Source organism: Schistocerca piceifrons, chromosome 11 (assembly GCF_021461385.2).
Source record: "Schistocerca piceifrons isolate TAMUIC-IGC-003096 chromosome 11, iqSchPice1.1, whole genome shotgun sequence".
NCBI lineage: Eukaryota > Metazoa > Arthropoda > Insecta > Orthoptera > Acrididae > Schistocerca > Schistocerca piceifrons.
The window spans coordinates 166,173,230-166,187,740 of NC_060148.1; the positions used below are offsets into that span (position 1 = coordinate 166,173,230).

General features: G+C 42.6%; 1 protein-coding gene across 2 annotated transcripts in view; it reads right to left on the reverse strand.

Annotated features, from left to right (window-relative positions):
* Positions 1-14,511, reverse strand: part of LOC124720029 (autophagy-related protein 9A-like) — a 151,559-nt gene that overhangs the window by 68,759 nt on the left and 68,289 nt on the right. For both annotated transcript variants that reach the window (XM_047245278.1, XM_047245279.1), the window contains exons 7-8: positions 11,463-11,647; positions 3,270-3,448 (exon numbers count right to left, since the gene is read on the reverse strand). In XM_047245278.1, the coding sequence (XP_047101234.1) occupies positions 3,270-3,448; positions 11,463-11,647 (364 nt within the window). The remainder of the gene's footprint in view (positions 1-3,269; positions 3,449-11,462; positions 11,648-14,511) is intronic.

Here is a 14,511-nt window from a genome sequence, read left to right on the forward strand (position 1 = left end):
CAATATAAAATGGTGCAAGCTGTTCGAGATTCTGAAAAAAGTAGGGGTAAGCTATAGGGAGAGACGGGTCATATACAATATGTACAACAACCAAGACGGAATAATAAGAGTGGACGATCACGAACGACGTGCTCGTATTAAGAAGGGTGTAAGACAAGGCTGTAGCCTTTCGCACCTACTCTTCAATCTGTACATCGAGGAAGCAATGATGGAAATAAAAGAAAGGTTCAGGAGTGGAATTAAAATACAAGGTGAAAGGATATCAATGATACGATTCGCTGATGACATTGCTATCCTGAGTGAAAGTGAAGAAGAATTAAATGATCTGCTGAACGGAATGAACAGTCTAATGAGTACACAGTATGGTTTGAGAGTAAATCGGAGAAAGACGAAGGTAATGAGAAGTAGTAGAAATGAGAACAGCGAAAAACTTAACATCAGGATTGATGGTCACGAAGTCAATGAAGTTAAGGAATTCTGCTACCTAGGCAGTAAAATAACCAATGACGGACGGAGCAAGGAGGACTTCAAAAGCAGACTCGCTATGGCAAAAAAGGCATTTCTGGCCAAGAGAGGTCTACTAATATCAAATACCGGCCTTAATTTGAGGAAGATATTTCTGAGGATGTACGTCTGGAGTACAGCATTGTATGGTAGTGAAACATGGACTGTGGGAAAACCGGAACAGAAGAGAATCGAAGCATTTGAGGTGTGGTGCTACAGACGAATGTTGAAAATTAGGTGGACTGATAAGGTAAGGAATGAGGAGGTTCTACGCATAATCGGAGAGGAAAGGAATATGTGGAAAACACTGATAAGGAGAAGGGACAGGATGATAGGACATCTGCTAAGACATGAGGGAATGACTTCCATGATACTAGAGGGAGCTGTAGAGGGCAAAAACTGTAGAGGAAGACAGAGATTGGAATACGTCAAGCAAATAATTGAGGACGTAGGTTGCAAGTGCTACTCTGAGATGAAGAGGTTAGCACAGGAAAGGAATTCGTGGCGGGCTGCATCAAACCAGTCAGGAAAGGAATTCGTGGCGGGCTGCATCAAACCAGTCAGTAGACTGATGGGGGAAAAAAAAGAAAGAAAGAAAGATCAGAAATGTAAGGACTATGGTATGAAGATTAGCATCTCCAAAACGAAAGTAATGTCAGTGGGAAAGAAACAAACGGATTGAGTGCCAAATAGGAGGAGCATAGTTAGAACAGGTGGACAGTTTCAAGTACTTAGGATGCATATTCTCACAGGATGGCAACATAGTGACTAGTAGATGGGAACAATGGCAGGAGGGTGTCCACAATGAGGAAATCAAAGAAAAACTGGGAATGAACTCTATAGATGTAGCAGTCAGGACAAACAGGCTTAGATGGTGGGGTCATGTTACATGCATAGGAGAAGCAAGGTTACCCAAGAGACTCATGGGTTCAGCAGTAGAGGGTAGGAGGAGTCGGGGCAGACCAAGGAGAACGTACCTGGATTCGGTTAAGAATGATTTTGAAGTAATAGGTTTAACATCAGAAGAGGCACCAATGTTAGCACTGAATAGGGGATCATGGAGGAATTTTATAAGGGGGGCTATGCTCCAGACTGAATGCTGAAAGGCATAATCAGTCTTAAATGATGATGATGATGATGATGATGATGATGATGATGATGACATCTATGTGGAGGGACATTTATAAAACACATGCCAACTAAGTAGCAATGGTAAACTGTATTGTAGGTACAATTGCAGATATGTTCATTAACACCCTAGAAAAAAATTTTTCATTTCTAATTGGTTACACTTATCTAAATTACAGTAGTGATATATAGTTTTGCTGACATATTACTAATAACAGCTGGAGACAATAATGACATAAAAATAGTTTACCACAGTTAAACACCTTAGTCCAAAAATAAAATTTACAATAGAAACAGGAAAAAATCTATACATTGTGGACTTACAAATAAGTGATAGCAATAACCGTGACATATTCGAGGTCTACAGGAGAACAACCATTATAGATAACACCATAAACAAAAATGCATGTCATCCAAACTCATACAATTATGCACTTTTCAAATCAATGGTTAATAGAAAATACAAAATGAACTTACAACACCAGAGTACATAGCACAAAAGGATAATTTCTACTTAGAAATAGTGCTCAAATTATATGAACCAGACACAAAATCTAAAACAATACTCATACGTAAAGACATGATAAATGAAAAGGGAAAACAGACATAAAATGAGGCAAACATACATAGCAACAACACACTTACGCAGCATATCAAACACAGTGAATAAATTAACAATGTAGGAAAAGACAGATTACTACTTTCCGTAAAGAAGCGTCAAGTTGCAGACAGGCACAATTAAAAGACACTCACACAAAGCTTTTATTCACTGTCTTCATCAGCAAGATTTGATGACTGCTTGGCTGTTGTTGCAGGGTTTACGAGAGTGAAGTAGACAGCTGAAAGCTTCAGACGCCACGGAACTTCAGTCAAATGCACAATGTGTGTTTGCTCTGAACGTGTATTACAAAATCTTAGTTAATTTTGTTAAATGTCAATGCACATTTACATCAAGAGTTTAATTTACCCCCACTGTCTTCCATGCAGTCTACTTATGTTTTCTAATAATGTTCCGGTATTGTCACCTGTCGATCACCTTAGATAATATCTCAAACCGCACGAACATCTCTACACGTAATGCTGGTCCGAGGAAGGTAATTGTGTTGCCAATTTTCCACACATCCTCGTTCTTCCTCAAACTCTTTACGCCAGGCAAATACACACAGTCACGATGACGTTCGATCACCAAATGGTGCAGTCAATTGCTGGAAAATTTCTGTCGCTTGCACTCCTTCACAAGAGGAAAAAATTTATAATTATGCACTGCGCAGCAGAAAAACACACCTGTTGCTCAGACATCATGAGCGTTACTGATGACGCCGACAGAAGTATGTAACAGTCGGCTCCCCTCACTCCTAATGACCCCATCGAACAATACTAGAAGCGTGGGTCTGCTCCTAGCTGATGCTCAAGAAGAAAAATCCCATTTATTGTTTATCTTTAAGTGTGTGTGTGTGTGTGTGTGTGTGTGTGTGTGTGTGTGTGTGCCGTATTTTCCTGTGAGAAAGTGTATTATAGGTGTAAAACTGATTCATTGCCTATCACAGCAAGAGGTTGCTATCATTATCCACAAAACCTGCAGATAACTAAACTAAGCTAAACTAAAGCAGAGCTGAGCAGAGAATAGCATGACTCACTTGGCGACAACGGTGAGCAGTGGCGAGGTGAAGCTGCCCATGTAGCGCGAGGCGGGCCGGTAGGCGCGGTTGAGCCGCGCGTTGAGCTCGTGCTCCAGCTCGTTGAGGTGGCGCAGGTAGAGCCGGCCGAACAGCGACCAGCGCCGCGTCCCCAGGCTGCCCGGCTCGCGCTTTATCATCTGTCGGCACGCGAGCGGCACAGATTACTACGGAGCACCTCCTCGTGCCCCGAGAGAAGTTCACAGAGCACTAACGAGCGACCGAAGTTAACGGAGACGAGTAGAAAAAGCGGTCCTCGCAACACGAGAGTATTACGAAATTATTTCCGAGCTCAAAGGGAATTTCTGAATGGAAAAAATATTCTTTTCGGAAAACAATATTCAGGTGGTCTGACTTGAGTGAAAAACTATAAATACGATGTAGCTTAGACACTATACATAGCTCTTGCCATTTGTTGAAGTTTTAATACTTTGCTCGTCTCACATGTACATATGAAAATTGGAATTGTTTTAGTTTAACAGAATTAATGTACATTCAATTTTAAAAGTAACCGTGAATTACTTGACACTGTATTTCGTCCAGTCATAATAAAAACAACATTTACTATATTCAGGGGCCTGAAGACTGTGTAAGATAACACCAAAATCAATTGCAATTAAAGTAACACACAAAAATACAGCTAAAGGTGTCATCGTTGTTACATATGTAATATAACAACAATTGTCACCCCACAAAGTATTGAAAGATGGAAGTACCAAAATCTAATTAAAAGTTGTGGGTATGTATTACCAACACACCTACATACCATAAGTATACCTACTAATACAAATCATAATGATTGTCAGAAATATCTCAAATATGGGACAGCAGTTGGTAATAAGAGATCACAGAAATGATACCAGAAGTGTGTTCCACAAGCATCACTAGTACAAAATGTAAATACATGGAAACTGAAAATGAAAATACCAGTTAATAGGGGCTATAAATATTTTATGCATAGTGATACACAAATAAGAATGATAATAAATAAAATAAACTTAATTTTGTTCTTCATAGATGTTCTATACAACTCCCCTTGGTCTGACAGACATCTAGGCAACAATCCAAGTCTCACCATACATTCAGAGCGAGTGCAGAGTCACAGACGTGCACATCAGAAATGCATATTTTGAGTTATGTACTAGTTTCTGGCAACAGACCCACATAAGCAAGGTCTTTCACATAATCCCAAGAAATCTCTGGGTGTCACATCCAGCGATCTAGGTCATCGAGGACAGAGCATCATCATTTTGTCACACTGCCAGTACCCAGCACACTACAAAGATAAATATCTTCTGCAAGACCCATCTGAAGACAAGCTTGAAATCCCTTGATAACTGGTTCACAGAAATGGACAAATCTCTATTTACATTCAGTCAATAAACACAAGAATTCGACAGAGCTCTGAAAGACCTACGTCGAAACAAGTTCCCTGGAGCAGACAACATTCCAACGCAATTATTGAGATACTCGAAAGAGCCAGCCACGGCAAAACTATCCCCCTGAGGTGTACGATATATGAGGCACACGAAACGTTCTCAGACTTCGAGAAGAATGTAATAATCCCAATTCCAAAAAAGACAGTTGCTGACATTTGTATTATTGAACTACTAGTTCAATAAATTGTGCCTGCAAAATATGAACATAATTTATTTACAGAAGAATGGAAACATTGGTGAAGATTATGTTTTAGAGAAACACAGCCCACAATTTATCTCAAGATGATAAGCCAAAGAAATTTCAACTTACGTTGTAAACTTGGAGAAAGCTTTTGGCAATTCTGACTGGAATACATTCTTTCGAGTTTTGAAGATAGCAGGGACAAAATACAGGGAGCAAAAGGTTATCCACAACTTATACAGAAATCAAATGGCAGCTACAAGAGTCAAAGGACACGAAAAGGAAGCAGTGATCGAGAAAGGACTCGGGTCATAACCCGTCCACGACATTACTCAATCTGTACACTGAGCTAGCAGTAAAGGAAACTATGGAGAGCTTTGGAAAGGTTATTAAAGTTCAGGGAGAAGAAATAAAAATGTTGAGGTTAGCAAATGACATTTTAATTCTGCAAGAGACTGCAAAGGACCCTGGAGAGAATTTGAACAGAATGGATAGTATCCAGAAAAAGAGAATATAAAATGAGTACCAACAAAAGTAAACGAAGGTTAACTGACTGTATAAGGGGAGTCAAATGAAAACGAAGAACTTGCCACAACGGAACCATTGAATGGTTCAATTCAAAAGGAATCACCACAGTTTTCCACTGGGATACGAGACGATCAGTTCCCGTTTCGTAGAATGCAGTTGGCCACTGACGGATCCACAACCACACCGTCCCTCGCACTTCCTCGTCAGAGTGAAACAGACACCCGTGCACGTCTTTCTGCAGGTTGCCAAAGACACGAGAAATCACATAGTGAAATATCTGCACTGCACAGAGGATGCCACAGTGTTCCCCACTGAAATAGGTGAAACGTGGCCTTTGTCGGGTCCGAAGTGTGGGACTAGGCAATATCGTGCAACAGTACGATTCTACCCGACAGAATTCCCAGGTATTTTGACTTCACCGTGTGCCGCACTTTCTAAAAAGTCTCTTCGTAACACTGTGCACCGATTGCAGTTCCACACTCGAGCAACTCGACAAGCAGGAAGACCCTGCAGTTGAAGGAGGAGTGTCTGAACAGCTTTGGATATTTTGCCAGAGGAAATGTCGGCTGTCTCTGCTGTCGGCTTTGGCGTCTGCACTCGGGCTGCCGGATGGAAACATCCTATCGCACGATAATGCCCGGCCTCACACTACCATTCCAATGAAGGCTATGCTTCAGTGATTTGAATGGGAAACACTGCAACATTCTTCATAAAGCCCAGCTCTCTCACTGTACAAATTTCACATCTTAGGTGACCAGAAGAAAGATATGCATTGATACCAGTTTCACTCAGACAAATAAGTGAAAGAGTAGATGTGGTTGAGTATCCATCAGCAGCTGACAATGTTCTATAAAACACGAATTCATTACCTTATCTACCAGTGAGATAAACGTCTTCAACTGTGTAGTGAGTGTTTTTGAACAGAATCATTCCGAGGTCCCGTTATGGATACCCCTCGCAGTCAAATTAAATCAGTCAATGCTGGGGGAATTAGATTAGGAAATGAGACACTTAAAGTGGTAAATGAGTTACATTACTTGGGAAGCAAAATAAATGACTACTGATGAAGTGGAGAGGGTATAAAATGCTTGGCTATAGTGAAGTAGGCATTTCTGGAAGAAGGAGAAGGGGGAAAAAAAATGAATAAATTTAAGTGTGAGATGGTCTTTTCTTGAGATATTTGCCTGCAGTGAAACCTCGTACAGAAGTGAAACGTGTACCACGAACAGTTCAAACCAAAAAAGAACAGATGCTTTTGAAATGTGGTGCTATGCAAGAGTGGTGAAGATCAGAAGGGTAGATTGATTGATTAACACATGTTAAGACATTTATCCCACTGGAAGATGAGACGATCAGGGAAGTGTGATAGGACCGCTGTTGTTCCCTAGATATATAAATGATTTGGTGGACAGGGTGGGCAGCTGGCTGCAGTTGTTCGCTGAAGATGCCATTGTGCACGGTAAGGTGTCAAAGTTTAGTGACTTTAGGAAGGTACGAGAAGACTTGGACAAAATTTCCAGTTGGTGTGATGAATGGCAGCTAGCCCTAAATGTGGAGAAATGTAAGTTAATGCTGATGAGTAGGAAGAACAAACCTGTAATGTTCGGATACAGTGCTACTGGCAACCCGCTTGACACAGTCGAGTCATTTAAATATGTGGGCGTAACGTTGCGAAGCGATACGAGGTGGAGTGAGCGTGTGAAAACTGTGGTAGGGAAGGCAAATGGTCGACTTCTGATTAATGGGAGAATTTTAGGAGAGAGTGGTTTACCTGTAAAGGAGACCGCATATAGGACCCTGGTGTAACCTTTCCTGGAGTATTGCTCAAGTGTTTGGGATCCGTACCACGTCAGATTGAAGGAGGACATTGAAGCAGTTCAGAGGCAGGCTACTAGATTTGTTACCAGTAGGTTCGAACGACACATAAGTGTTGTGGAGATGCTCCATGAACTCAAATGGGGATTCCTGGAGTGAAGGCTACGTTCTTTTTGAGAAACACTACTGATAAAATTTAGAGAACCGGCATTTGAAGCTGACTGCCGAACAATTCTTCTGCCGCCAACATGTATCGCGTGCAAGGACTATGAAGATAAGAAATGAGAAATTAGGGTCATACGGAGGCATACAGACAGTCTTTTTTCCCTCACTCTATTTGCAAGTGGATCAGGAGGGGAAAAGACACATAGTGGTACATGGTACCCTCCGCCAACAACCGTACGGTGGCTTGCGGAGTATCTAGTAGATGTAGAAGTAGATGTAGATGTACCGAGCTGGATTGGGGAGAAAATAACTCAAAGGCAAAAGTTAACCCTCTACTATCCTGGTTACATATATGTAATTTAAATTTTGTACGGGTTTTACTGGTTTTTAGCCAATGCTAATTCACCAATTCCCACTGTTACACATTTATACAAGCCATGCAGTGCATCCTGTGACGAATAATTGGAACTACTGTAGAAATATTATCTTTACCATATTTGTAACTTCTTAGGTGCTCCAGGGCAGAAGTTGGTCGCCATCATGTCACACAAAGTATGTGGGCTCCTCTGTGTGGATAATATGTTTTTAATCAGATAAATACCAAATATTTTCTCTCTAAATAAGTACTAGTGGACCAATTATTTGTATTCTTTTGGTTTTGCATATTGAAATACCCTACGAGTGTTGAAATGAACACGTTGTGTATGTGTAACAGTGGGCATTTAGGGTTACGTTTATGAATGTCCATATTGTGATGTTTAGGCATTTTCTTTTACTTCCAGTTAACGATTCTTGAGGTTCTAAATAATCCCGATACAACTGATTTTTATAAACTTAACGATGAGGACGATGATGAAATTCTGACTAACGGTAGCACGTACTACGACGGTGGAGGAATTTCTGCTCCGGAGGTGTTGCAAGAGTCGGCAGTTTTTGATTCAGTAAATCCTGCAGATGTTCCAGAAGGTACAGAGTTGTCATGGACCGATGGTGACTTTTCTCCAGAAATTCATCCATTTGTGCAGCTTCCAGAAGAAGTGCTCACCCCTCTGCAGTACTTCAGAACTCTTGCAACACTCTGTGTTCAACAAACTAATATTCCAGAATGAGATTTTCACTCTGCAACGGAGTGTGCGCCGATATGAAACTTCCTGACAGATTAAAACTGTGTGCCCGACCGAGACTCGAACTCGGGACCCTTGCCTTTCGCGGGCAAGTGCTCTACCAACTGAGCTACCGAAGCACGACTCACGCCCAGTACTCACAGTACTCACAAAACGTGATTAACAGGGGGAAATGCTTTACCATGTTAACATGTCTTCTTTCGTGTGGCGTCCAGGTCTTCAAAAATCTTCTACTTTGTTTCTGCGTGAAAAGTAGTAGCTGCTCCGAAATCTTGCAATCGTCCAGGAATCACTAATTTATATAAATCAAAATTGTCTTGAGATTAAATGCAATGTATTTTATGTTGCTGCTTCCATCCTCTGAATTTCATACAATTTTCCACAGTACGTCTGCACATCAATAAGTTGTTTCTCATCTTAATCAGACCAAGACTAGCTAATAAGTTTTTACGTCTGCCTTAAGCTTCCACTCTCTAGAGACAAAAGACGGATAGAAGACAAAAAGAGTTAAATTTTTAGTACTTTCCTTTTCTTATATACTTTCTCTTTGAGAATCATGAAGCTTTTGACAAAATTTGCTGCAGTATCTCTTAACACAATCAGTCATCTCGAGAGAATCGGTAATCCGAGAAACACGTTGCGTAGCACCTCACTCAGTGACCGACAGGCAGCGACTGACGTGCTGTAAGGCGGGGACAAGATTCACGCATGCGCTTAAAAGGTCTCTTCCTTTACTGTGTACAGTGGCGCTGTGCTATCGTCTCTATTTTGCGCGGGAAAATCAAAGGTCGGGTACTTTTTAGACAGACCTCGAACAATTGATATTACTTGTTGTGGGGTCCTAGAGGGTTAAATAAAAGGAGGGAATGGTTGATAGGAAACACGCTACAGCATCAAGGAATTGTCAGTATGGAAATGGGGGTGGGTGGGGGCGAGAGTGGTCAGTATTGCAGAAAAAAAACCAAGACTAGACTACACTGACGTGGCAAAAGTCATGTTATAGCAATATGCACATATACACCCAGACAGTGGTAGTATCGTGTACACGAAGTATAAAACGACAGTGCATTGGCAGAGCTATCATTTGTCTCAGGTGAATTATGTGAAAATGTTTCCAATGTCATTGTGGCCACACTATGGGAATTACGATACTTTGAACGTGGAATGGTAGTTGGCGCTAGGCGCATGGGACATTCCATTTTGGAAATCATTATGGAATTCTGTGACAAAAAGTGTTAAGAGAGTGCCGAGAACACTCGATTTCATCCATTATCCCTCACCACGGGCAACACAGTGATTGACGGCCTCAACTTTATGAACGAGAGCAGTGGTGACTGCGCAGAGTTGTCAGTGTTGACAGACAAGCAACTCTTGTGAAATAACCACAGAAATCAATGTGGGATGTAAGACAAACATATCCACTGGGATAGTGTGGTGAAAGTTGACGTAAATGGGGTATGGCAGCAGATGGCTGAAGCAAGTGCCTCTCTCAAACTCACAATTGTACCAGTTGGGTCCTGGTTCGAGAGTGGTGCAGACTCCACTAATCAAGTTGTCAACAAAGCACCGAGTAAGCTGTTCGTTGTTCCATAATGGTGTGGACTGTGTTTACATGGAATGCACTGGGTTCTCTGATCCAACTGAACAGATCATTGAATGGAAATGGTTATGTTCAGCTACTTGGAGACCATTTGCAGAATTTGTGGACTTCGTGTTCCCAAACAAGACTGTCACGTTACCGTGCCACAATTCTTCGTGACTGGTTTGAAGAACATTCTGGACAATTCGAGTGAACAATTTGGCCACCCAGCGCCTGATACAGATGCAGCAGAGATCACTATTACTGCAATGACTTGTCGAGTCCACGCCATGTCGAGTTGATGCGTTACACTGGGCAAAATGAGGTCCGTCACAATATTAGGAGGTATACAGTAACATGTGCAGTAAGAAGCTTCAAATGTATGTGGGTTGCACAGATTCGGAGATGAAGAGGTTCGCACGGAATGGAGTAGAGTGGAGAGCTGCATAAAACAGCGGTCATCCACTGCAGTAGTAACCCTCGGGAGACCTGAGCGAGGCATGTCGTCGACAGTTCCTGTCTCTCTGTATCTCCTCCGTGTCCAAACAACATCGCTTCAGTTCCCTTCGAGACGCCTGGACACTTCCCTTGTCGAGAGTCCTTCCTGGCACAAAGCAACAATGCAGATGCGATCGAACTGCGGTATTGACTGTCTAGGCACGGTTCAACTACAGACAACACGAGCCGTGTACCTCCTTCCTGGTGGAATGACTGGAACTGATCAGCTGTCAGACCCCCCCTGTCTAATAGGCACTGCTCACGCAACAATACAAATGGTAGTTAAAACTTTTGCCATTTCATTATGGGGCTGCTACAGCAAGCAGTATGTATGATATGAACAAAAAACAGTTTCGGTTGCAGTGTTATCATTTTCTAGTACTTCCCGAAGGCGCATTTCACCTCGATTTTGGCATCTTTGGATTGACCGATATTTGGTAGCAAAGGGTACACGAGATACTGTACATAAAAATATCCCAGCAGTTAAATGTTGCTTGTCAAACCTTTAAAAACGCTAAACAGTGTCTTTATTATGGCATGTGGCAATTTAAGCCAAACGGGTTCAGGCCTATAATAAGTCTTTACATTATAAACATACCGGAGACATAATGCATACGCGCACACCTCCGAAACGTTATTGACTTAAGGATTCGTCTCGGGCCCGATCCCGTTCGGTTTGCTTCGGACTGCGCCACGTGCTGTAATAAGGACACCGTGTAATGTAGTACTAAAGTATACGTGACCCGAAGGACACACAAAGGATCGGCTCGACGTACTTGCGAATGTGTAAGAGTGGCAAACTTCCAAAGCAGGTGTGCAACTGACCTCCGTGTAGTTGAAGACGGAGTAGAGGATCTGCCAGAGTGTGATGACGGGCATGAGGGCGAAGTTGGCGACGCCGACCCACAGCATGTGTGTGGCGAGCTGTCGCGCCAGCTCCTGCCGCCGCGCCGCCTTCTTGTAGTCCTCGCGCAGGTGCCAGCTGTTCTCGAACGGCGCCCACGGGCCCCCTGTCGGCAGACGGCCCCGCTGCAGCACAGTCGCCACACACCACGCGGTACCACTCTTTCGCCGTTTATTGTACAGTGCACAGTCTAACGGCAAAAACTCGTCTTACATTAATGATCTTTCCTTCATTGGGGACCACAGTCTATAAAGGTTTTTAAGGAATAACTCTGCCGCCACGTAAGTGGCACGGACTTCAATGCGAGATGCCTTTAATAGGTTCCACAACGAAACATTGTCTCGAAATTTGGTAGAATACCCGAAGAAATTCTGGTCGTATGTAAAGTACACAAGTGGCAAAACGCAATCAATACCTTCGCTGTGCAGTGCCGATGGTACTGTTACCGACTACTGTGCCGCTAAAGCAGAGTTATTGAACGCAGTTTTCCGAAATTCCTTCACCAGGGAAGACGAATGGAATATTCCTGAATTTGAAACATGAACAGCTGCTAGCATGAGTTTCTTAGAACTAGATACCTTAGAGGTTGCGAAGCAACTCAAATCGTTTGATACGGGCAAGTCTTCAGGTCTAGATTGTATACCGATTAGGTTCCTTTGAGATTACGCTGATACAATAGCTCCCTACTTAGCAATCGCATACAACCGCTCGCTCACCGATAGATCTGTACCTACAGTTTGGAAAATTGCGCAGGTCGCACCAGTGTTTAAGAATGGTAGTAGGATTAATCCATCGAACTACAGACCTATATCATTGACGTCTGTTTGCAGTAGGGTTTTGGAGCATATATTGTATTCAAACATTACGAATCACCTCGAAGGGAATGATCTATTGATACGTAATCAGCACGGTTTCAGGAAACATCGTTCTTGTGCAACGCAGCTAGCTCTTTATTCGCACATAGTAATGGCCGCTATCGACAGGGGATCTCCAGTTGCTTCCGTATTTCTAGATTTCCGGAAAGCTTTTGACACCGTTCCTCACAAGCGACTTCTAAACAAGCTGCGGGCCTATGGGGTATCGTCTCAGTTGTGCGACTGGATTCGTGATTACCTGTCAGGAAGGTCGCAGTTCGTAGTAATAGACGGCAAATCATCGAGTAAAACAAATGATATCAGGTGTTCCCCAGGGAAGCGTCCTAGGACCTCTGCTGTTCCTGATCTATATAAATGACCTGGGTGACAATCTGAGCAGTTCTCTTAGGTTGTTTGGAGATGATGCTGTAATTTACCGTCTAGTAAGGTCATCCAAAGACCAGTATCAGTTGCAAAGCGATTTAGAAAAGATTGCTGTATGGTGTGGCAGGTGGCAGTTGACGCTAAATAACGAAAAGTGTGAGGTGATCCACACGAGTTCCAAAAGAAATCCATTGGAATTCGGTTACTCAATAAATAGTACAATTCTCAAGGCTGTCAATTGAACTAAGTACCTGGGTGTTAAAATTACGAACAACTTCAGTTGGAAAGACCACATAGATAATATTGTGGGGAAGGCGAGCCAAAGGTTGCGTTTCATTGGCAGGACACTTGGAACAGGCAACAAGTCCACTAAAGAGACAGCTTACACTACACTCGTTCGTCCTCTGTTAGAATATTGCAGCGCGGTGTGGGATCCTTACCAGGTGGAATTGACAGAGGACATCGAAAGGGTGCAAAAAAGGGCAGCTCGTTTTGTATTATCACGTAATAGGGAAGAGAGTGTGGTACATATGATACGCGTGTCGGGATGGAAGTCATTAAAGCAAAGACGTTTTTCGTCGCGGCGAGATCTATTTACGAAATTTCAGTCACCAACTTTCTCCTCCGAATGCAAAAATATTTTGTTGAGCTCAATCTACATAGGTAGGAATGATCACAAAAATAAAATAAGAGAAATCAGAGCTCGAACAGAAAGGTTTAGGTGTTCGTTTTTCCCGCGCGCTGTTCGGGAGTGGAATGATAGAGAGATAGTATGATTGTGGTTCGATGAACCCTCTGCCAAGCACTTAAATGTGAATTGGAGAGTAATCATGTAGATGTAGATGTACACCTTTTATTTCTTCGTCCGCCTCCGCAGCCAAATTGTCGGCACAGACACCTGTCTCGTCATAGATCTGGGTACCGTCAGGAATTTTTCCCGCATGCGAGGACCGGTACTGGTCGTACTCGGCCCCGAGATACCGGCCGAGGAGTTACTGCGGCGTTTAGTTGCAGCTCCGAAGCCTCTTAACCCGACAGTGGCCGGGAGACCGGTGTGCTGGCTCGAGCCCGACTCGCCGTATCCGAGTGACGCCTTCGGCTGACGGGTGACGGGGCAGTCAGTTGCGCCCCATTGGCCGTCAGTGGCCAGAATGGCACAGCTTTCCTTTGTTTCCTTTTATTTTTCTTCTATGGCAATTCTTGCTCTCGAACCATTATCGAGAGTAGCTTACGTAAAGTGTGGGCTTCTATCGAACACCGGGCCGAATAAACTATTTCCCACCGTACTGAGGACTATCTACGTAACACAATCTTACAGTGGTTTGTATCACTTACTCGAATAATGATCCCTGAACTGTCACAGGTAACACTGCCAACTATCATTTAGACACTTTTGTGCATACAAAAGCTCTACGTTTGCTAGTATTAGAATTGTACAGGTTGTGAAACTGTAGCTGCTATGCACAATGTTAATAAAATGTAAACTTCATGTACAATCTGTTCATATATTTTATGACAAGACATCTGGTTCATATATAGAGAAATGAATTGTAATATTTTGAAGACAATACATTATGCAGACATGTGACATGTACTATATATCATAAGAAATGCTCCGTGCCATCAGGCTTTTCACGTGTAATCACAATATGCCCTCTATTTTAGCCTTTACACATTTTATTGCTTCCATTTTCCGAACTGCAGTCGATACTGACTGGAAAGCCAAAAATTG